The sequence below is a fragment of the Pseudonaja textilis genome, chromosome 5, assembly GCF_049901715.1.
Source record: "Pseudonaja textilis isolate UNSWEBS1 chromosome 5, rPseTex1.2, whole genome shotgun sequence".
Taxonomy (NCBI): Eukaryota; Metazoa; Chordata; class Lepidosauria; order Squamata; family Elapidae; genus Pseudonaja; species Pseudonaja textilis.
In genome coordinates, this window is record NC_141994.1 from 22,975,843 (window position 1) to 22,998,669 (window position 22,827).

Here is a 22,827-nt window from a genome sequence, read left to right on the forward strand (position 1 = left end):
CTGTGGCAACAGTGGTGGAAAACTTTATCTTACAGGTATTTGCCCAGAGTTGTCAAAATGGAGGCTAGGAGATCTACAGTGATGATGTATAGAAAACTTTGAACATCCTGTTGCCATCAACAGTGATCCAAGTATTATTTCTAGAGGATATTTTTATTGTGTGTATGAAACAGATATATCAGAAGACCGAAAGGGTAAATAGTAGTCCAAATAATGGTATTGTGTTATCTTTCATAGAATCCTCAATGGCTGCTGTCACGAACCCTATGACAATGCTATACATGAAGTCAAATGGTTTAAGGTAGCCATTGAAGGCTGGGCTCACTCTGGAACCATAGTGGAGGCAGAGTTATCTATTCTGGTCATAACTCCGGTTGTTCCAGCTGTCTGGATTATTGGCAACTGAGGGAATGGTGTGTGGTGGATACTTGCTGGCAATAAAGAAAAACAAGGCACAGTTCAGACTGGTTGTTGAGATGAAGGGAAATGAGCATTAAGGTACAGGTAGACCACAAATTTTAAGTCCAAAATTTCTGTTGCTAGTTGTTTTGCTAGTGAGTTTTGCTTCGTTTCCAGCTTTTCTTGCCACCATTATTAAGTGAATCCCTGTAATTGTTAAGTTGTCAAGTGAATCCAGCTTTCCTCATTGACTTTGCTTGTCAGAAAGTCGCAAAAGGAGATCGTATGATCCTGGGACACTGCAACCGTCATAAATATGAGGCAGTTTCCAAGCGTCCGAATTTTGATCCTGTGCCACAGGGATGCTACGATGATTATAAATGTCAAAAACGATCATAAGTCACTTTTTTCAGTCGTCGTAACTTCGAACGGTCACTAAATTAACTTGTAAGTTGAGGACCACATGTAATTTCTATCTGAGGTTGATAGGGCTTTGATTTCCACAGAAAAGAGGAAATGTGTTGTTGGAAACTTACCTGGAGGTGTACAGATCTCATGTGCTCCCATCAGTATAAAACCTCACAATTCCCTTGTTCAAGTTTCACTCACCACTCAACAATTTCTGTGTGTGGTCCCTGACCACAATGAAATGGTTATTGTCACTTCCCCAGAGGCATGCCAAGTTGAAAAATCTCAGTAGCTCAGCACTAGCTTATTTATCTCTGAAAAAAATGAATCAGAATAATATTCATAAACGCAGGTGTTTGGTGAGTTAATTTGTGTGCTTGTGACATCTATAATAAATACCATCGCCATAAGCGATCACCTTAATGTAATGATTTGTTTGAACTGATGAGGGCTAATTGTATACCTCAAATAAAGGAGCGAATGTTTTTTTGTGTTCTAAGAAGTTTAAATCCTAGTCATTGTAAAAGCACTGTAGAAAGTTGCTCAGATATTGATGCATACATAATCTGACCTCATTTATGATAGAGAATACTAAGATGGGAGATAACATGTTTACTATTCATAGATTATAATATTTTACATACTGTATTTGTGAAATACCAGTCCATTTAAAAATAATATATGGATTTATTCATGTAGAAAAAAAATCTCTTATTAAATTACTTTACTTTAACTCTAAAATTAAATAACTGTTCATTTAATTCTAATCCATACTGGGTCCCCATCACTTGAAACTTTCAATACGTTATTAGTAAATACTGCAGATACATGCACCTATATACCAGGTTTCAAAATATAAATGCCATACCATTACTATGGAACAAAATGTAGATTCTATAAAATTGATTTTATGAGTTGACCTGTCAAGAGTACTTCGAATACCCTTTTTGTGTGTATTTTAAGTCACTTAACGCATAAGTTGTTTAAGCATCTGTGTTATTAAATTCTTCAGACCAGAGAAGAACGCAAGATGGAAGCCATCCTTCAAGCTTTTGCCAGGTTAGAAAAAAGAGAAAAAAGAAGAGAACAAGCTTTGGAAAGAATCAGTACAGCTAAAACAGAAATAAAATCAGAATGCAGGGATACCCAGATCATCAACGAGACGGAATTTGTTCAGGTAGATGCCTGCGTTTTATTAAATGATTATCTCCGGAAATTATCTTACCTGTTTTTGATGCTTTTTGCATAGAGTCATGCAGTGTTTTTTCTTCATTGCTCTGTTCCTATCCCACACTTCTTGGGGCAATACATTTGTGTGTCTCTGCTCTATCTAGGCAGCAATATAGTGAGATGGGCTGGGCTAAGACAGAGTGGCCAACCCAAGTCACACAGGAGTCTCTGTGACTTCAGTGAAGGCCTGAGCCTCTGTCATCCAGTCATCAAACTGGTTGTTTCATTCTAGTTCACCAACTTTTACAATGCTTTAATGTTTGCTTAAGAAAGTGAATTTTGAGATTTGGAATTGTACGTGGATGCAGTCCTAGAGTTCATAGTAATCAGTGCAAATATATTTACATTTAGGGAAAGATGAATTAGAAAGTTGCCATTTTTCTTAACCAAATACCAAAAGAAAAAAAAGATACTGCCAAGGCACACAGAAACGCTAAAATGATCCTAAATAAGATGTACGAGTGGTACTGCCAAACATGTGTTTTTATCCTTCATGTATTTTTCCCCAGTTTGGGGAAACGCGCAAAGTTGATGAAAGGCGTGTAAATTATGTAACTTTCTGGATGATGTGTAATGTTCAGGAACCAGCAAAAGAGGAGACTGCCACCAAGCCAACCCCTGCCAAAGTCAACAGGACAAAACAGAGGAAAAGCTTTTCCCGGAATAGGACGCATATTGGGCAGCAGCGACGAAGGCACAGGACCGTCAGCATGTGTTCGGATATCCAGCCATCCTCTCCAGATGTGGAAGTGATTTCACAGCACAACGAACCGGAAGCCACCGTGCTTTCCGTTGAGCCAGAAGCCGAGACACCCGTGGCTGTAATCGTTCCTGAACCTGAAGCCCCAGCACTTAATAAATGCCCCACTAAATACCCAAAAACAAAAAAGGTACATGGGACACTCATTGCTGCTCTGTCTGAGATGAGAAGGAAAAAGTAGCTAATGCAGTTTAAGTCCTTGACTTACAACTACAACTGAACTCAAACATTTCTGTTGCTAAGCGAGAATCATTAGTGAATTTCTCCCCATTTTGCGATCTTTCTTGCCCACAATGAACCATGGCAGTTGTTAAGTTAGTAACCCGGTTGTTTAAGTGAATCTGGCTTACCCTGTTGTCTTTGTCAGAAAGTCACAAAAGGGGATCACGTGACCCCGAGACTCTGCAACTGTCATAAATATGAGGCAGCTGCCAAGCACCCGGGTTTTGATGACATGACCATGGGGTCACAATAGACTTAACTGTGGGAAAAGTATGAATCACCTTTTACAGCACCGCTGGTAGCTTCGAACGGTCACTAAACAAACCAGGGTAGTCAAGGACTACCTGTCTGTCTTTTCTCTCTCCCTCTCTCTCCCTCCCTCCCTCCCTCCCTCTCTCTCATGTTCATCGGAACGCCAGAGTAAGGGCTCTGCTGATTTTTTCTGTTTCAGCACTTGGTGAGTGAGTGGTTAAGCGAGAAGAATGAGAAGCCGGGGAAGCCAATGGAAAACCTCTCGGAAAAGCCTCTGCGCATAACCACCGACCCAGAGGTCTTGGCGACCCAGCTGAATTCTTTACCAGGCCTCACTTTCAGCCCACATGTATATACGACTCCGAAGCACTATATCCGTTTTACATCGCCCTTCCTTTCTGAAAAACGGCGGAGAAAAGAACCGATGGAAAGCATCCTGGGTTCCTGTAAGAAGGTAATATTACCTGATAGCCTAGGGCAGAGGCCTCCAAACTTGGCAACTTTAAGTCTTGTGGACTTCAATTTCCAGAATTTTCCAGCCAGCTATAGCTAGGAGTTGACGTCCACAAGTCTTAAAGTTGCCAAGTTTGGAGGCCTCTGCCCTAGGGTTATATAGAACATCCCCCCAAAATTGATAAATCAGTTTTCTGGATTAGGAAGTGGCGAGGGATTCCCAATGAAATTGTTTTTCGGTGGCATCATTGAATCAGTTGTCATTCCACCATTGGGCGAAGGCCTTTGTTATTTTGCCAAGCTGATTACATTTATGTTGTTCCCTATTTTCGACGTACAGATAATTCATATTTTGTTTTTATAATGACAGTAGCTTAAAAACAATGTTTGTATAAGGTGAGATTCAGGGGTAGGATTCAAATTTTGTAACAACTGGTTCTGTGGGTGTGGCCACTTGACTGGGTGGACCTGGCTTCTTTTTTTGCACACACACCCCTCCGTTTTTTGAGCCGTCTGGGCCTCAAAAACCTTCTGGGGGGCGTTTTTGCTCCCAGAAGGCTTCCCTGGGGCTCAGGAAGGAAAAGAAGAGCAGGGGCGGGGGGGGCTACAGCTCCCCCCTGCCCTCCGTTTTGGGGCCTCCTGGGCCTCAGGGAAGCCTCCTGGGCGAAGCAGTAAGTAAGTGACAGGAATCCTGGAACAGCTGATTATAGAAACAGCTGATTGTCAGGAGGGGGGGAAAAAAGAAATACCTTAAGGAGTGACTGGTCAGGGAAGAATGCAAACAGCGATATCAGGTATGCACACACTGTTGCGCATGCACGATAAGGACTAACTGGGAGGGAAGGGGCGGGGAGGGGCCATCCAGGGGCACGATTTGCCAGTTCTCTGAACTGTGCAGAATCATAACAACCGGTTCTATAGAACAAGTCTGAACCAGTAGAATGCCACCCCTGGTGAGATTTAAGTGTCCACCCTCCTCATCTTCACCCCTCGTGTTTTGCAGCGCTGGTTAAAGCAAGCTATGGAAGAAGAAAACTCGGTTGTTGGGTTTTTCATTTCCTCGCCCCACGAAAGATCCAGAAGCCCTGCAGTCAACGGTGAAAGTAGAAGCCCCTTATTACTGACCGACAGCTGTTTACCAGGTGATGTCCATTATGTAGTTCACCCTTATCCCATGTTCAGGGCTGGTGTGGCTTATGGTTTCCAGACCACCAGTTGGGAAGCCTCTGTTTCTCAAATGCCTTTTTAACTGGTAGTCCTCGACTTGTGTCTGTTGTATAAGCGAGACAGTTGTCAGGTGAATGTTGTTCCATGTTTACAACCTTTCTTGCCACAGTTGTTAAGCGAATCACTGCGGTGGTTAATCTAGTAACACAGCTGTTAAGTGAATCTGGCTTCCCTATTGACTTTGCTTGTCAGGTCACAAAATGGGATCACATAACTCTGGGAACATCGCGACTGTCATAAATACGAGGCAGTTGCCAAGCGCCCCACTTTTAATTGCCTGACCAAGGGGATGCTACAGTGGTTGTAAATGTGAAAAACAGTCAAGAGTCACTTTTTTCAGTGCTGTTTAACTTCAAACAGTCACTAAATGAGCTGCTGTAAGAAAGGGCTACGCCTCAAGTACTGACAGAGAAAGGCTCCCCTTTCTCTGTCAGTAGGTGCGTGTGTCTGTAGATATAGCAATAGGACTTTGACTTATATACCGCTTCGCAGTGCTTTCCAGCCCCGTCTAAGCAGTTTACAGAGTCAGCCTCTTGCCCCCAACAATCTGAGTCCTCATTTTACCCACTTCAGAAGAATGGAAGACCTTGAGCCTGGTGAGGATCGAATTCCTGGCAGACTGCAGAGTTAGCTTGCAATACTGCATTCTAACCACTGCGCCACCATGGCAGCTATTTTACATACATATTTCTATATATATAAACAAAGTTTGTGTGGGAAGTTTTGTTCATATATATCCGTTTCAACTCCTGAAAAAAGGGAAGACCTCTTAAATGGTGGAGCAAATGCCTTTATTTCTTTAAAATGATAGTTCATTTTAGCAGCCGATGATGACTTAATGAACCTGTTCTAATCACACATTGTTTGCAACTGGCTACAATGTCGGTACGACCAAGAAAAATGACTTAATTGGGCTTCTGCTTCTTCTCCCCATCGTTACCTACAGATCTGACCACGCCACTCAAAAAGCGAAGGCAGTACCAGCTGCTGGACTCTACCTACTCGGAAACATCGACGCCCACTCCTTCTCCATACGCCACGCCCACCCACGCCGATCTCTCTGCCTCAGACCCATTGTTGCTTGCCACACCTCCCAGAATAAAAACGGAAGAGGAAACCTGTAGGAATGGTTACAAACCTATTTATTCATCTGTTACTTCGGTGATTCCATGTGTCCATGGAAACGCAGTGCACTTTGAGGTGAGCCTTCAGCTATTCCATTGCCCTTCCTTGTCAGGTAAAGCAACCAGTGTACCTTAATTGCTTCGGGGAAATCAGCTGTTTATGAAGAATAAAACTCTGTAGGTAATCCTCGTCTTACAAGAGTTCACTTAGTGGCTGTTCAAAGTTATAACAGCACTGAAAAATGTGACTTTACGACAGTTTTTCATAGTTACAACCTTTGTAGCACGCCCATGATCACAGGATCAAAATTCAGGCACTTGGCAGCTGCACCTGAATTTTGAATGATGAATCCGTAAGTCTGAATGTGACTTACGCCAGTTTTTCATATTTATGACCTTTGCTGTGTCCCAAGTTCCCTTTTTGCGACCTTCTGACAAGCAAAGTCAATGGGGAAGCTGGATTCACTACTACACAACCAGCGATTCACTTAAGAAGAGGTAAAAAAAAAGTCGTAAAATGGGGCAAAACTCACTCAAGCAACAATCATTTTGGCCTCTGTTGTGGTCGTAAGTCGAGGATTACCTGTAATCTGTCACTACCGTTACTTTTAGAACCCTATGAAGGATGCTTCTAAAGAGACTTTTCCTAAGGAGGAAGTGTCGGAGGGGGTCATGGGCCCCTGGTCCTGTTTTTAGGGTTCTCTTTTCACACTTGGTCAACTCCTGCAATGCCATCAACCTTTAACTAAATCATAGATAGCTTGAAACAATTAAAGAGAAGTTATTTTCAAAAAATCATCAGACTGGTTTGGTTCTGCAGTTTTTAAACATTCCTTTTCTTTTTTGTTACTGCAGAATATTTCTTCACCTGAAAGTTCTCCAGAAGTTAAGAGGCGAACATTTAATCAAGAGGTAAGTTTGTGTGGGAAGTTTTATTTGGTCTGCTTTGCTAATCTTTTTCTACACTGTAAATTCTTCAGAGAATATACAGTTCAGGGAGGTTTGTAGGAATACACATTTGCAGACAGTACATCCTAAGAGATAACAAAAGATATGTGAAATCCTGGTGAATAGTTCCTAGGGACTAGCTTCCCAAGTTCCTACTTTCACAATGCAAATAGGATTTTCTTTTAAAAGAAAAAAGTTGATGGAATGTACGTAAAAACTCGAAAGAAAATAGACTAACAGATACGCAATCTAGATATGGCAAAGTATTCAGACAATTGTCTTTTAATGAAACTCCCAATCATAAATAAAGGAATCAATTTGGTGTCTCCCTCTCAGATTGTCTCAATGCAGTCAATTGAGAAATAATTAACTTTCATTATTCTTCCGGAACTTTCTAGTTCTTATCACCAGCTATTTCAAGATTGTTTCAGTAAAAGCAGTTTTCAAAGAGAACGGCTGGAATATTAAAAGAAGAATAATATGAAAGAACAAAGAGAAATAAAAAGTTAGGCGTGTCTGTATGAACACATCTGTGTAACCTTAAGGAAAAAATCTCCCACATTTTCGAGATCTTTATTGAATAGATCTGCAAGTTAGAATATTAAAAATAAAAATTGCATGATAGGAAAGGAAATAAAAACTTACGGGTGTCTCAATGGTGGGATTCAGAAAATTTTTGACTACTGGTTCTGTGGGCGTGGCTTGGTGGGTGTGGCAGGGGAAGGATACTGTAAAATCCCCATTCCCTCCCCACCCCACTAACCTGCTTTCCAGCTCTGTTCTCCTGTGCAGGGCCACAAAAGAAGACCCACCCAGTCAGAGGTGGTACTTGCCGGTTCTCCAAACTACTCAACATTTCTGCTACTGGTTCTCCAGAACTGGTCAGAACCGGCTGAAGACCGCCTCTGCAGTGTCTATAGGAACCACACCTACAACTTTTAAGGAAAAACCTCACATATTTTATAGATCTCCATTGAATAGATCTACAAGTTGGCTTTAAAAGCGAATCCAGAAAAAAATGAACAATATACATTAAAAGCAATCTACCTGAATAGTTACCACGGAGAGACCTTTTATTTGGGCTAACGGTTTTACGCTATTTCCCCAACATTCTCCCCCACCCCACCCCAATCTTTTTTGGACAGGGTTACGAACGTTCCTGCTCCTCCATGCTAGCACTCAATCCGTTCAGAAATGCCAGCCTCACGGAAATATGCCTGCAAGAGATCAAAACGATTGGCTACTCCAGCCCAAGGAACAGGTCGGACGGCCCCCGGCAGTGCTCGGGAGAAAAAGAAAGCCCCTCCTCCGAGCTCCAGCTGGGGCTGGAAGCCATCGAGCAAAGTGCACTGCATAAAACGCTGGAGGCTCCCTGCCACAACCGGACTGATGCAAACAGCCAACTGGAAACGGCTCACTGCGGGCGGGGCACGGTGTATCCGACCTGGATCAAGAGTCCCGACAGGACAGGTGTCAATTTCTCCATGAATTCTAATTTGAGAGACTTAACTCCTTCGCACCAATTAGAAGTCGGCGGCGGGTTCCGGATCAACGAGTCAAAGTGCCTGATTCCAGAAGACGCTCGGGGCCTGTTTGTGGAAACGCCTGTGTTTTGTACTTCCGAAGAGGGACTTGCCGTTAGTTTTGGAAGGACTGCCAATAGTGACAACATGATGGATGGCAATTGCACACCCCAGAATCCTCCACAAAAGAAAAAGGTACCACCTCAAGTGAAAGTTTAACTTAAGGCGCAAAGTGACAGCAGGAAGGCATTTCTGCTTGTCTATACATTTATATTCGTAAGACTTTTCAAAGGCTTTAGTGTAGGCGCCCACTGGCAAACTGAATCGACTTATGAACTAGCAATATTGAAGGTTAATTTAACTATTGGAGGCAAATACTTATGTACACTTCAGTTGTACTTTTTTTAATATAGTTTTCCAAAGCCACAGGAATAGATAAATAAGGGAATAAAATGAAGGTATATAGCTAAGTCCTTGACGTATGACCACAACTGAGCCCCAAGTTACTGTTGTTAAGTGAGGCACTATTCCCTCTGCTGAAATAAGCTTGTGAGGGAAATGTACATAACGTAATTAGGGATGGGGGGTCATGGCAGTTGTCAATTTGAAGAGTAATTTTTTTGAAGTCTGTTGTAATTTTAAACAGTCATTAAGCAACCACTCATAAGTTAAGGACTACCTGTTGAGGCTTCATAAGCAGAAATTTCTATATCAATAGAAAAGCAAGCTAATGCCCATGTGTCAAATATTTTTAAACTAATTTTTGCCACATTTTTTGCTTTTCAAATGCTACAACAAATACATTAGCATGTCTACGGAGATTCTCGGTCATCCAGGCCATGGTTGTGCTTTTTCAGACGGCAACTGGGCTTTGCTTTTCCTTCAGTCCTTCTTCAGAACTGAAGAAGCTTCTTGGAGGAGAAGCGAAACCTCTTCAAGGAAAAACCAAGTCCAGTTGCCTTTGGGGAAAAAAGCCCCCTTGGGACAATAAATTGGCATGTTATTCAGATGTTCAAAGAACACAAAATAAAACAAAGATAGGACGACTGGGACAAAAACTGACACATCATTTTTCACTGTCTTTTCAAAATAGTGGCGACATTACAGCGCACAAGAGTCTTTTGAGTGAGGGGTGGGGGAAGCAACCTGTGATGTAATACTTCAGAGAAAATCACATTTTTCCTTTTTGCTTCTTTCCTAGGTGTCGCTTCTGGAATACCGCAAGAGGCAGCGAGAAGCCCGAAAAAGCGACTCGAAAGCAGAAAACTTTTCCCTCTTGAGCATGTCGCCTCATGCAGCCGGGAGAGGAAACGGCAGCGCTGCTACCGACGGCTACAACAGCGGCGAAAACGGGGAGCAGCCGGAGAGGGAACACCCCGCTAGCCTCCCCGTCTCTTTGCCACCCACTGAGCACAGTGCCATTTCAGAAGAGGCCGAAAGCGCTTCCTCCTCAAAGGAGGCTTCAGGTGAAAAGAGCGATCCGGAGGCCCAGTGGTAAGTCCCTTCTCAAAAATCACCCCTGAGAGCTCGCTAACGTTGCCAGTTATGATCAGTAGTAGTCAAACCTTAGAACAGTGGCAAAAGCTGCTTTCCCCCAATGCGGTCTGTGCTTTGTAAACACAGCTAGTCCTTGACTTAAAACCACAATGGAGCCCAAACTTCCTGAAACATTTGTTAAGTGAGCTTTGCCCATTTTACGACCTTTCTCACCACAGCTATTATATGAATCACTGCAGTGGTTAAGTTAGTCTCATGGTTGTTAAGTGAATCTGGCTTCCCCCATTGACTTTGCTAGTCAATAGGTCGCAAAAAGGGATCACGTGATCCCAGGGACACCGCAACCGTCATAAATATGAGACAGTTCACCAGCTGTCTGAATTTTGATCATGTGACCACGAGGTTGCTGCAATGATTGTAAATGTGCAAAACGCTCACTTTTTTCAGTGCCATTGTACCTTTGAACAGTCACTAAATGAGTTGTTGCAAGTCAAGGACTAACCTGTGTAGGCTACTTGGAACGTGATCATCTACAGCACTGTTCCCCGGGAGCAGTTTAGTCTGACCCCAGGGACACTGCAACCGTCGTAAATATGAGTCAGTTGGCAAGCATCCTAATTTTGATCATGTGATCATGGGAATGCTGGAACGGTCATAAATACGAAGCAGTTTGCTAAGTGTCTGAATCGTAGGGAGTCTGCAAAGGTCGTAACCATGAAGAGCAGTAATAACTCACTTTTTTTCAGGGCCGTTGTGTAACTTTGAATGCTCACCAAATGTTATAAGCCGAGGACTACCGCAAATTGCTTTGAGGAATGTCCAAGTAATACCAGGCTGCCTATAAACTGCATAGAAAAGACTTAGGAGTCTTTTGGATGGTAACAGACTCTCAGGTCTTACTATCCCTTGCAATTTAAGACAAATGAATATAGAAAAAAAAACACACGCGATGCCATTCGAGGAGGGGTGTCCAGCCATGGTGCCTTGAGGACTTATTGGTGCTTAGCTGGAATAATAAGAATGATAGTGCAATCAGGGCTGTGGTAGAGATCATCTTTTGGTGGGGTTTTTTTCTTTTTCTTTGAAAACTAAGCACAGAGACTTGCCATCAAAATCACAACGATAGCAGGAGGCTGAATAGGGCAAGAGCATTTTTTGTGTGTGTCAGATGATTCATGAAGTTGCTTTGAATGCCAGAAACTACTCAAATCTTTTCTCAGGTCACTTGTTTTTCAGGAGTGCGAAAGTCACTGTCTTAAGTCACTGTCAGGTGATTCAGACCTCTTGGCCTCTTCTTGCATTGTTTCAGGAAACACTTTGCCGTATACATCATGGCTTTAAAACTGGGTAGTAGTTGAATCTGTGTAACTCTGCTCTGGAACCAGATAGCTCCAAGCTTAATTCTTACACCAGTTATGACTTGCACTGGAAAAGTTTCTCCCATTTAAAAAAAAAGTTGCATTGTTTGTAAGCTGGGTGTGATTGATCAAGTCAAGTCAAGTCAAATCCAACCATTATTATGGCAAATACCAGCTACGAGGAGGGCGGGGTATGAAGTATTACAAAAGCATAAAAGACACATAAAAGTAAAATCAAATTACATATAGAAAAGCTAAAATGACATAAAAACAAAACCCTAAAAAGAATTTAAAAGCAGCAGCAGATGAGCCCAGGGAAGCTGAGCTGAAATGTCTGTGTAAGAATCCCGCATTACGAGAATCATCCTTGTTGCTCCAAGATTGCCTTCACTGCTATTAAGGTTGCTGGTTTACACCACAGGCAGATGATGTAACACCCAAGTCAAGTTTTACCTCTCCTCTTAGCCGAATCCTCAGAGTATTCCATCCTGCAGAACTCATTCTAGCCTTCATTCCAAGTAGCTGGTTGCAGCTAGGCCTCTGATTTGGCACGGGGCTCTCTTTGGCCAAGCCCTGTGTGCCAGCCTTCCCTTGGCAAAGTGTGATGAGTTAGCGCACAGGTCAGGGGGAAAGGCAGGTCCGATGATTCCCAGAAAAAGGGGCGAGGGAAAGAACCTGCTCCCGTGATCAGCAAACAGCGCCACCAGCTGGTCATCTCCTTGCCCCCCTTCCATTAGGCAGGTGGGGTTCTCTAGGCCAGTGGCCCACCACCTTTCCTGCTTTGCAGCCTGGGGGGAGAAGGAACGGTTATGTGTGAGCGGTGGGCGAGCCAACAGGCACGTAATTGTACTCCACCAGCTGCTTGCGTAAGTGGAGATGCAGGTGTGTCTTCACTCGCCACTTCTGTGGCCCAAGACGCGGTAGTGGGCTGCAACCTGAGGTTGGGGACCCCTGTGGTAGGGCAGAGAGAAAGAGACATGGGATAAGGACTCCTTTAACGGAGTCCTTCTTGCTGGACTTAACCTGCCTACTTTCTTACCTGGGGCTAATAAGTGCTGTGCTACAGATTTCACCAGTATTAAAAAAAAAAAAATTCAGGGGGCTTAGCTCACAGTCCTGTTCAGTCCCTGAGCAATTATATAGTTCTTACACTGGGGACTTACACTAGTGTTTATCTAGATCAGGGGGTCTCAAACATGTGTCACGCCACTTGACATATCACGACTTGGCCCCTTTGCTAAACCAGGAGTAGGCGTGGCCAGCGTGGGATGCATCTGGCCCGCGGGCCACGAGTTTGACACCCCTGATCTGGATCCTACACCATGTGAACTACCGTGGAATTCATCCATCATTACTCACGTGGCTTTCCTTGCGTCCCACTGTTTTTTCCATGAGGAAGCACACAGCAACCAAAGTTGCCTGTTTAAGACCGTAGAAGATTTCCCTGCCTTTGCATTTTCCTTAATCATTGTAGCATAAATATTCTACGAACACTAAACTATAAGCCATCAAAATGTTTTGAAGCACCTTCAAACCCAGTTAAGATAGCAAGGGGAGCTGAATTAAAGTTGCCTTAATATTTGTTGTTAAGAAGCAAATTACAAGATAGAATTTTCTTTTTCTTTTAAAGGACCTCTTCAACATCAGTGGAGCAAGTGAGAGAGCGAAGTTATCAGCGAGCGTTGCTTCTTAGTGATCATAGGAAAGACAAGGATACTGGTAAGAGATCACTCAGTTGTTTCTGATCCCACTCCCTTTTGGAGCAGCTCCTGGTTGCTGAGCCCTGGTGGTGCAATGGTTAGAATGCAGTATTTCAGGTTAACTCTGCCCACTGCCTGGAGTTTGATCCTGAGTGGCTCAAGGTTGACTCAGCCTTCCATCCTTCTGAGGTCATTAAAATGAGGACCCAGATTGTTGTGGAAGATAGGCTGACTCTGTAAACTGCGAGGCGGCGGCTGGAAAGCACTGTGAAATGGTATATAAGTCTAAGGGCTATTGCTATTGTTTCTGGTCTGTTTTGATTGGTGGCAACTTCATCACAGACACTATTAATGAATCTTAGGACAATGATCTGGGCTTCTGTCTGTTGCATATATATAAAAGTTTAATCTGTTCCCCCCATTTCTTAACTGTGTCCAAACACAGCAATACCTCTATTTCTAGACTCTTGTTTGTTGCAGAAACTGATCCTGAAAATCCGGAGCCTACAAGTGAATGCCCATCCCCAGATACTCCTCTGAAGACGTGCAAGAGTCCTCTAAAACCAAGCAAGGTACCGTTTCACAGAGCATGGGAGAGAGAGGGGAGAGAGAGAGAGAGAATGTAGAGGGAGAGAGTTTTATTACTTAGCTTCTGAATTTAATTAGAATTCAAACATACGGTTTTCATAAAGAGACCGTATAATTTTAATGAACAAATGCTGGAGACAAAAAAAGAGAGATTAAGATGGAAAAAAAGAATGCTGGACTTGACCGGTTTTATTAGTTCAGCAAAGCAGTTCTTAAATAGAGCCCAGGTCAGATTTGAGGTGATACTTCTGTACATTTGTGAGCTGCAGAAATATGTCATCAAATAGAAAGCTTAGGAGTATGTCCCCCCCACCCCCGTCAGTACCAGTTAACATAGGTGAAAGAGGAACCACAGTGCTAAGGAACTGCACAGGATTGTTTCAAGACAGGATGGAGTTCTTACCAGCATAAGCCAATGCAGTACAGGTAGTCCTCGACTTACAACAGCTTGTTTAGTGACCGTTCATAGTTGCAAAGGCACCAAAAAGTGACTTTTGACCATTTTTCACATGACCGGTGCAGCATCCCTCTGGTAGGTAATGTGATCAAAATTTGGATGCTTGGCAACTGGTTCATATTTATGACATTTGCAGTGGCCCAGGGTCATGTGATCACTTCCTACAACCTTCTGACAAGCAAAGTCAGTGGGGAAGCCAGCTTCACTTAACATCCCTGTTAACAACTGTGGCAAGAAAGGTGGTAAAATGGGGCAAAATTTATTTGACAAATGTCTCACCATTATAAATTTTGTCTCAATTGTGGTCGTAAGTCAAAGACTATCTGTATTTAAAATACTACAGGATATGCCTATTTTGCTTCTAAATTTCAAAATGTTTAGTTGTTGAAATGGCACTGAAGCCATTATCTTATTAATGCCAGGTATTGCATCGATCTATTAATACCAATTAAATATTGCCTTTTTTTAAAAAAAGAAACAATATAAATATACCTTGCTAATTCTCTGCTGCAAAACAGCTAAGGTGTGTGACATTTTGGGCTACAAAATGAAAGAGTTGACAAGTTTTAAATGAGGTCTTTCAATGTTAGTAAAGCTATGACTTTTCCCCCCAGAAGTTTTGATTATTTATATATAGTTCACAGAATAAGGATACTGTTTTTTTCTTTTTCACAAGGCTCAAAACATTAAAAGACGTAGACACCAGTTGTTGTGAGACAAGTGAGAGTATTTTGTGAAGAAATGCTGTTCTTTGTGCCCCTTGTTCTTGAGCCTACACAAAACATTATATTATTATTATTATTATTATTATTATTATTATTATTATTATTATTATTATTATTATTATTATTATTATTATTATTCTGAATGAATGTGTTTTAACAACAGACCGGCACTTAATGCTTCTTTGTCTTGATGCAGACTTCTTCTTCACCAAATCCTGTAGTTCCTGTTCAGTCACTCGGAAAAACGCCAACCAAGCAGGATTCCCAGTGTGAGAGTGCAGGAGACACTCCTGGGGCTGACAACACAACTCACCCCAAACCAGACCAGCAACAGAAACCGCTGTCCAACAACGCTGAAGCACTTTCAAAACCACCTCCCCCATCCCAGCCCCTCCTGCGCAGCACAGCTGATCCACTCTCCCAGAAGCCGCCTCCGGCACCGCTGAAACTTCCTTGCCCCACTTCACCTCACATAGAAAACCCTCCCAAACCCTCCACCCCCCTCACCCCGGCTCAGCATGGCTACCTGTCACCAAAGCCGCCTTCCCAACCCTTAGGATCACCATACCGACCTCAACACCCGCCGTCTCCTCAGGTGGGGATGCCTCAGAGAGACTCTCACCGGGGCTTTTACGCTGCCACCCAAACTCTCCAGCCTAGCGCCCAGCAGCCAAACACCGGGACGTTATTTCCCGCAACCTCTTCGGTCTCTTACAACCAGTTTCACCAACAGACTCTGAATGCCGCCGCTGCCCCGCCTCCCCCTCCCCCTCCGCCCCCTTCTTCCACTTATTATCAAAACCAGCAACCCCCCTCAGGAAATTTTCAGAATTACAATCCGATCAAAAGCAGCCTCCCGTCCCAACAAACCGTCTTTCCCTCTGGACCAAATCAAGCCCTCGCCGGGACCGCCTGTCAGCAGCCCGTTTCGGGCCACCTTGTCAACAGCGGGCACTTCCTGCCATCTCCAACGGCCAGTATTCATCACCAGAGCTCGGTGGTGGGGGCGCCCCCACCTCCGCCCCCTCCTGCCGCTCCCGGACCACACCTCGTGAAGCAGCAGCAGCAGCAGAACCCACACCCGCAGCACGCTGTGGCCCACGGGGTGAGTCCCGCGCACGCCGTGGCTACCGGTTCCCACATCCACTCTCAAGCTGCCAGTCACCACCTGCCTCCACCGCCGCCTCCTCCTCCTGCCCCCCTCCCTCATCACCTTCCTACGCATCCCACCACAGCCCACCAAGGGTTGCAAGCACAACACCAGCACGTAGTCAACTCAGCGCCCCCTCCGCCGCCGCCCCCGCCCCCTTCCAATGTCTTAAGCTCCAGTCATCACGCAGCACCGGCCCAAGGACTACATCACCCGCCTCACCAAGGGCCCTCCCTTTTCCCTTCGAGCGCTCATCCGACAGTGTCAACTTACCCATCGCAGCCACATCATCCCCCGTTGGGATCCGGACCTCCGCATCCGCCAACTGGAACAGGGCCGCACTGTCTGCTCCCCGGCCAGAGCTCACACCTCCAGCCCCAAGCACCAACCAGTATTGCCACCCCTACCGCCTCCGGGTTCTGTCCTCATCCTGGCTCGGTCTCCCTTCCGCATGGCGTACAAGGACCTCAGCAGGCATCTCCATTGCCCGGGCAGATCCCTATCCACAGAGCCCAGGTGCCACCGACGTTTCAAAACAACTATCATGGTTCAGGGTGGCATTAAAAACCGGAACCCCCCCCTTCCTCCTCCTCAACTCCCCCCTCCTTCCTCGCTTCTAAACATTTTAAAAATGTTCTGTAAAAATCTGTATATTTCATATGTACCTGTTCAAGGTACTTTTTAAAGCTTGTACATTATACTTTGTATAAAAGCGAACACCAGTGCGCGCGTGCTTTTCATCGTATTCTTTCCAGTTTTTGCTTTTTTTTAAAGAAAAAATCCCTAAATCTTTGCGGCGAAAGCCAGTGGGTTTTTTTTTAGGCATTTTTTTTTTAATTATTATTTTGTACATGAACATTCCAGCTCTGTTTGTTCTGGCAGTAAGATTTGTTGCTGCATAACTTTTAAATTTTTATCGTTGCAGTTAAAAACTTCATTTAGTGAATGTTTTCTATATTTACTTTTTATACATATGTAATTAAAAAAGTACACAGCTAAGTGGACGGCACTAACAGATTTCTTTCTCTCTTTTTTTCTTCATCTGTCAACAGTTTTTGTGTGCATATAGTAGAAGGCGCAATACAGATATTTTTTATAGTTTGGTGTGAACATGGCTCCTTTCTTTTCAAGACTTCTTTTCAGACATTGTAATTTAATGTATAGATTGTTTCTAATGTCTCTGACAAGTGCTGTAAATACTGTTCCTTTTGCGTGTAAAACTGCTTAATGCTTCTCATTTGATATAGTATTGTACATATGAGTCTTTTGCAAAAGCGTGTGATCTTTGTGAAAGTAGTACAGTATATGAACTTTTAATTTTTTTTAATATACTGTCACATTGCAGCACTGGTTGGGCATTTTAATTCATGTTAATAAATCACAATTATGTCAGTTTTAAACCCTCTTGTTTTGCGAATTTGCTGTTTTCAGAAAGTGTACGTTTGAAAGGGTGTTGTGGGTACCTCAGCGGACTTGGGTCAAAGGAGGCTTCTATTCGCTGAGAGCAAGAAATGCAAACATAGAGCCAGTTAAATCCAAAGGACTCTGAAGAAATTTAACAACTGGCACCCATTTTTTTCCTGAGCATTAGAACAATTAATCAGTGGAACAACTTGCCACCAGAAGTAGTGGATGCTCCAACACTGGAAGTATTTAAGAAGAGATTGGACAACCAATTGTCTGAAATGGTACAGGGTTTCCTACCTAGGCAGGGGTTGGACTGGAAGACCTCCAAGGTCCCTTCCAACTCTTGTTGTTCTACTCTACTCTACCCAACATAATAGTGCTGTCTTGAGGAAACTGCTACTCCTGCTAGCAGCAGAAACTACTACAGCTAGTAGTGTGCTATTTATCAAATGGCATTCTTCAATGTGAAACACTACAGGTAGTCCTTGACTTACAACAGTTCATTTAGGAACCGTTCAAAGTTACTACGCCATTGAAAGGCGGCTTCCCACTGTTTTTCAGTTACGACCATTGGCTTCCCTGTGATCATGCGATCAAAATTGGCAACGGGTTCATATATATATGACCATTGCTGTGTCCAGGGGTCATGTGAGCCTCCTTTGCAACCTCCTGAAAAGCAAAGTCAAGGGGGAAGATAGATTTACTTAATCAGGTTACTAACTTATCAAGTGCAGCAATTCACTTAACAACCGGGGCAAGGAAGGTTGTAAAATGGGGCAAAACTCAAGTTAATAAATGTCTCACTTCGCAACAGAAATGTTGGGCTCCATTACCTGTCCTCTTTGACACTTCATATCACAAGCACCTTTTGGACTACACAACCCAAATCCATTCACATTCAGGATGCCCGAGACAGGAATAGCTAGGCAAATCATAATAATGTTATATATTCTACCTCCAGACTACCAGTCTTGACTGTGTTGTTGGTATAGGTAGTCTTCAACTTACAACAGTTCATTTAGTGGCCGAAGTTACAACATCACTGAAAAAAGGGACCTTTTTTTTTACACTTAATGACCGTTGCAGCATCCCCCTGGTCATGTGATCAAAATTCAGAAGCTTAGCAACTGACTCAGTGGTTGCAGTGTCTGGAGTCATACAATCCCCTACTGTGACCTGACAAGCAAAGTCAATGGGGAAAACAGATTCATGGTGTGCCTAACTCAAGAGGTAAGCAACCCGTAGCTCTGGAGCCCCATGTGGCTCTTTCATCCCTCTGCTGTGGCTCCCTGTCTCAAAATATGCATCACAACCACCAATGTGCAACACTTGATGGCACGTGATTTATTGAGCTTTTTGATCCATGGTAGGCTAACCATGGATAAATCCAAGGAGAGAAAAGTTTCAGAAGAAAACAGAACATTTAACTCAACTATATATGCTAGTTTGTGGCCGCTCAGGAAATAGTCGGGTACGGGAAAGATTTTGTGGCTCCCAGTGTTTTCTTTTCTGTGGGAAACAGGTCCAAATGGCTGAGTATTTAAGGTTGCTGACCCCTTGGCCTAATTTAACAACTGCAGCAATTCACTTAACTGGTAGCAGTCATAAAATAGAAAAACGTTAACAAATGTCTCGCTTAGAAACAAAACGTTGGGTTCCATTGTGGCCATAAGTCAAGGACTACCTGTACTGATAAAACCTGGTAACAGAAAAAAACTACCTATATTGTATTGGGGCAACATAAAGTCACTACAATTTCGGTTTCCGTGAATTATAGTCCATCCTTGCCAGTGTATGCTACAATTAGTATAATATTATAAGCTGAAATGAGAAGTAGCTGGTTCCTTCCTACTACCTACATGAAGCAGAATTTCTTCTTACCTGCTTCCTGGATTAGGTAAAGGTTCCCCTCGCATGTACGTGCTAGTTGTTTCCGGCTCTAGGGGGCGGTGCTCATCTCCGTTACAAAGCCGAAGAGCCAGCGCTGTCCAAAGACGTCTCTGTGGTCATGTGGCCAGCAGACGTAAACGCCAAAGAAGGCGCATGGAACACTGTGACCTTCCCACCAAAGGGGTCCTTATTTTTCTACTTGCATTTTTAACGTGCTTTCAAACTGCTAGGTTGGCAGAAGCTGGGACAAGTAATGGAAGCTCACTCCATTACACGGTGCTCGGGATTTGAACCAACAAACTGCTGACCTTTCTGATCGATGAGCCCAACGTCTCAGCCACTGAACCACCGCGTCCCTCCATTAGATGGACACAATAAAGCCCTTCTCAATTTACCAGTCTAGCCAGGTGAGATTCCTTTCTTTAAAGTTACTCCAGGGGGCGCCACGTACACACCCACGGATTGCAGGGTTTCCGCAGAGAGAGGAAAGCAGCCCAATAAAGCAAGCTGCCACTGGGGAAGACTCGGGGTCCAAAAATAAAATAAAATTGCTGGGTCATTGTCACCAAATTCCAATGGAGATCCAGCAACGACTTCACTTTGTGTATCCCATGGAAATGAACACGGTCTCAAGCCAGATGTAAAATCACCTCCTTTTTATATAGTACATAAATAGAATACAGTTTGCAAATAATCATCGGGGACAAGCCACTCAAACCAAAGCAACTCTTCCATAATCCTTGTTTTGCACCCCCACCCCCACCCCACATTACCCCTACTACCCACCCAACCCCGGGGAAGAATTTCAGTGAAGGGCAAGGACAACAACCATCCAGGAGCGCTGTTCCCTCCCTTGAATGGAAGATTTGCATATTGCTGTAAGCCAATCGGGGCAAAGCATGATAAGAGGCCTTTCTCCAGTTGATTAGGTTCTTTGCAAGGCTGTTAAACCAATGAGACACTGAGGTCCTTGGCACTCTCTGAGCTGGGTGGGTTTTCTGGCAGACGTCTCCCGACCCAACTAGGTAACGTCATCAGTGCCAAGTTTCCTAGTTTGGGGCCCTCAAACATCTGTGAGAAAACCACGCAGGGCGGAGAACACCGAGGACCCTTAATTTCAACCCTGAACTACAAATATTCTCGTCGATCAAATGCAAGACGCTGCATCCTTCAGAAAGGGATTGGCAATAAAGCAAATTTATGATGAATGGATTTCTTTCTTTCTTTTGGAAACGTGGTTTGTCCTTTTATGGGCTCTGCCTGGTTCCATCCAAAATCTGTATCTACGACTGCTCTCTTGGAAAAGCTACAGTTGTGTAGAAGCTTCCTAGCAACTAGCACCACATTTGCTGCAAAAGGATTTAACTTGCCTTCTGGAATATATATATATATATATAGCAAGGCTGAGAAGTCTTATTTCGCCTCGCTCTGCTTTTGAGGTTGGTTGGTTGGTTGGTTTGAATAAACATTTGAAAAACAAAAAAAGGCAAACGCCTCTGAATCCCTGGCCGGTTTGATTTTTCTAACAAACACCGAACGAGTAAAAATGCCGTTTTGCATTTGTCCCCTTTCCCAAAAACAATCCAGAGGGAGCAGGACAATTTCTGAAAAAAGAAAAACAACCACTTTAATTAAGACAACTGCAAGCACCTCAAACAATTAATTATTGTTACAATATGGGGTGGGAGAGAGAGAATCGTCTCACAATCTAAGTATTGGAAAAGGCATGTGAATAACTTTTTAAAATGGACAAAAGTGGCACCGTAATTAATGTGTAAAACCAGAAATAAATTTACATTCATTCCCACCGACTTTTTTTTTTTAAAAGAGGCTAAAAGACACCTCTGTATTTTACATTCTAAAATCTGTATTGCCTAGAAGATCTCTTTTTGGAATCTACTTTTCTTCTTTTTTTTCTTTTTTCTTTTTCTTCTTTTAATACAAAAAAACACCTAACCTTTTTGTGTGCAACTTACAAAAGGAAGATTACTTCCTCAATATGTCGATTATGGGGGAGGAAAAAAAAATAAGCTAGTGCAATTTGTTTCTGAAACAGGTAAAGCTATGAATGGAAGGTGCATGATCTTTTCATTTTTTCATGTAAGGTTTGTATCGTTTCTGCTTCTTTCTTTCTTTTTCCTCCTTTAAAAGGACTGCCTTTTTTTTTTTAATCATCCACAGTTCTGCACAAAAAATGCTTCCAAGATTTTCTTTAAATTCTTCAGCCTTACAGGAAAAAAAAGCAGTTTGCTCTTGCTATGCCATCACCTCACAACTGGAAAGCAAATGACATCTTATTAAAGTCACTCAAATATATATATATATATATATATATACACACACATATATATATTTTTCGTACACTTCAGACTTCCTTTAAAGTGCCTCTTGGAGAGAGTGAGAAATTTTAGAAATCAAGAGTCACTTTTCTTTCGAAATCCAATTATCAGCTACCGAAAAGGGACGTTTACGTAACTCCCTAAAGCAAAACCCACCACATGCAATTGGTATACTAAAGTCACTTTCAATTGAATAGCTTTAACTCTGCAACTTGTGCCGCATCCCCGTTTTTGTTTCTTTGTTTTAGTTTTAAATGGAAATAAACATTTACAGGGTGCATTTACATAACGCTATTTTACAAAGAACAAGGTCCCTTTTGCTTGAAGATAAGAATTGTACATTTTCCGAATTCGGACTCAATAAACGTCTCACACTTGTAAATTATATAATATTCAGCTAAAATAGTTTCCATAAATAGTTACAAACCTGCCTGAAACACAGTAAAGGGAAGAGAATGGAGGAGATGTGCTTCCAAAAAGGTCAATGTTTGGATTCCACACAACACAAGAAACAATGCTTTAAAAGACACAGAGTAAGTTTGGGGGGGTATGTTTGGAGACAGTCAGTAGAACTACTAGTTGAAGACAAAAACGACACTCCTTCCTCCTTTCTCCTCCTCCCCAGAACACAGTGCACGAAAAAGCAAAAAAAAAAAAAAGTCAGAACAGTACCTCCAAAGTAAAAAATAAAGGACTGGGATTGAAGCCATCCTGTTAAAAGAGCATTTTATGACAAGTCACCGTGGTTTTTTTTTAGGTTTGATGCGTGGAGAAAGGGAGGGCTGGCCCGATGGGGTTTTGATCCAAGGCTCCTGCTACGAATTCAGCCAAGGGTGCCGAAGGCATTCACCAGCGGAGGCTCGTTTTTCCGGAACCATTTCTAACATGGGGATCAGGAAATCGGTAAACTCCGCCGCGTCTTCCTGAGGCCAGCCGTATTTCTCCACGAGAACATCAAAGAGGCTCCAGGGTTTCAGCTTGGTGATGTGCCGGAGTTCTCCTGCATTCATGGGAAAGGTGGAAGAGAGAAAAGGGTTAGTTTCTGCGTGCGTCGAGATGTGATCGGAATCTCTTTTTTGAGTTTTGGGAAGGCAGCCGTACCCTGTTTCCCCAAAAATATGACCTACCCTGAAAGTAAGTCCTAGCTTGATTTTTTACATGTGCGCCCAA

General features: G+C 43.1%; 2 protein-coding genes across 19 annotated transcripts in view; one reads left to right on the top strand and one right to left on the bottom strand.

Moving 5' to 3' along the window:
• KMT2E (lysine methyltransferase 2E (inactive)) overlaps nt 1-17,421 on the top strand; it is a 55,666-nt gene extending 38,245 nt beyond the window's left edge. For all 12 annotated transcript variants that reach the window (XM_087935525.1, XM_087935528.1, XM_087935531.1 and 9 more), the window contains 11 exons: nt 1,820-1,984; nt 2,619-2,927; nt 3,471-3,725; nt 4,728-4,866; nt 5,898-6,151; nt 6,931-6,987; nt 8,169-8,741; nt 9,748-10,040; nt 13,032-13,120; nt 13,582-13,673; nt 15,068-17,421. In XM_087935525.1, the coding sequence (XP_087791651.1) occupies nt 1,820-1,984; nt 2,619-2,927; nt 3,471-3,725; nt 4,728-4,866; nt 5,898-6,151; nt 6,931-6,987; nt 8,169-8,741; nt 9,748-10,040; nt 13,032-13,120; nt 13,582-13,673; nt 15,068-16,585 (3,744 nt within the window). In that variant the 3' untranslated portion in view covers nt 16,586-17,421. The remainder of the gene's footprint in view (nt 1-1,819; nt 1,985-2,618; nt 2,928-3,470; nt 3,726-4,727; nt 4,867-5,897; nt 6,152-6,930; nt 6,988-8,168; nt 8,742-9,747; nt 10,041-13,031; nt 13,121-13,581; nt 13,674-15,067) is intronic.
• Nucleotides 17,047-22,827, bottom strand: part of SRPK2 (SRSF protein kinase 2) — a 120,831-nt gene continuing 115,050 nt past the window's right edge. For all 7 annotated transcript variants that reach the window (XM_026701563.2, XM_026701573.2, XM_026701545.2 and 4 more), the window contains one exon: nt 17,047-22,657. In XM_026701563.2, the coding sequence (XP_026557348.1) occupies nt 22,473-22,657 (185 nt within the window). In that variant the 3' untranslated portion in view covers nt 17,047-22,472. The remainder of the gene's footprint in view (nt 22,658-22,827) is intronic.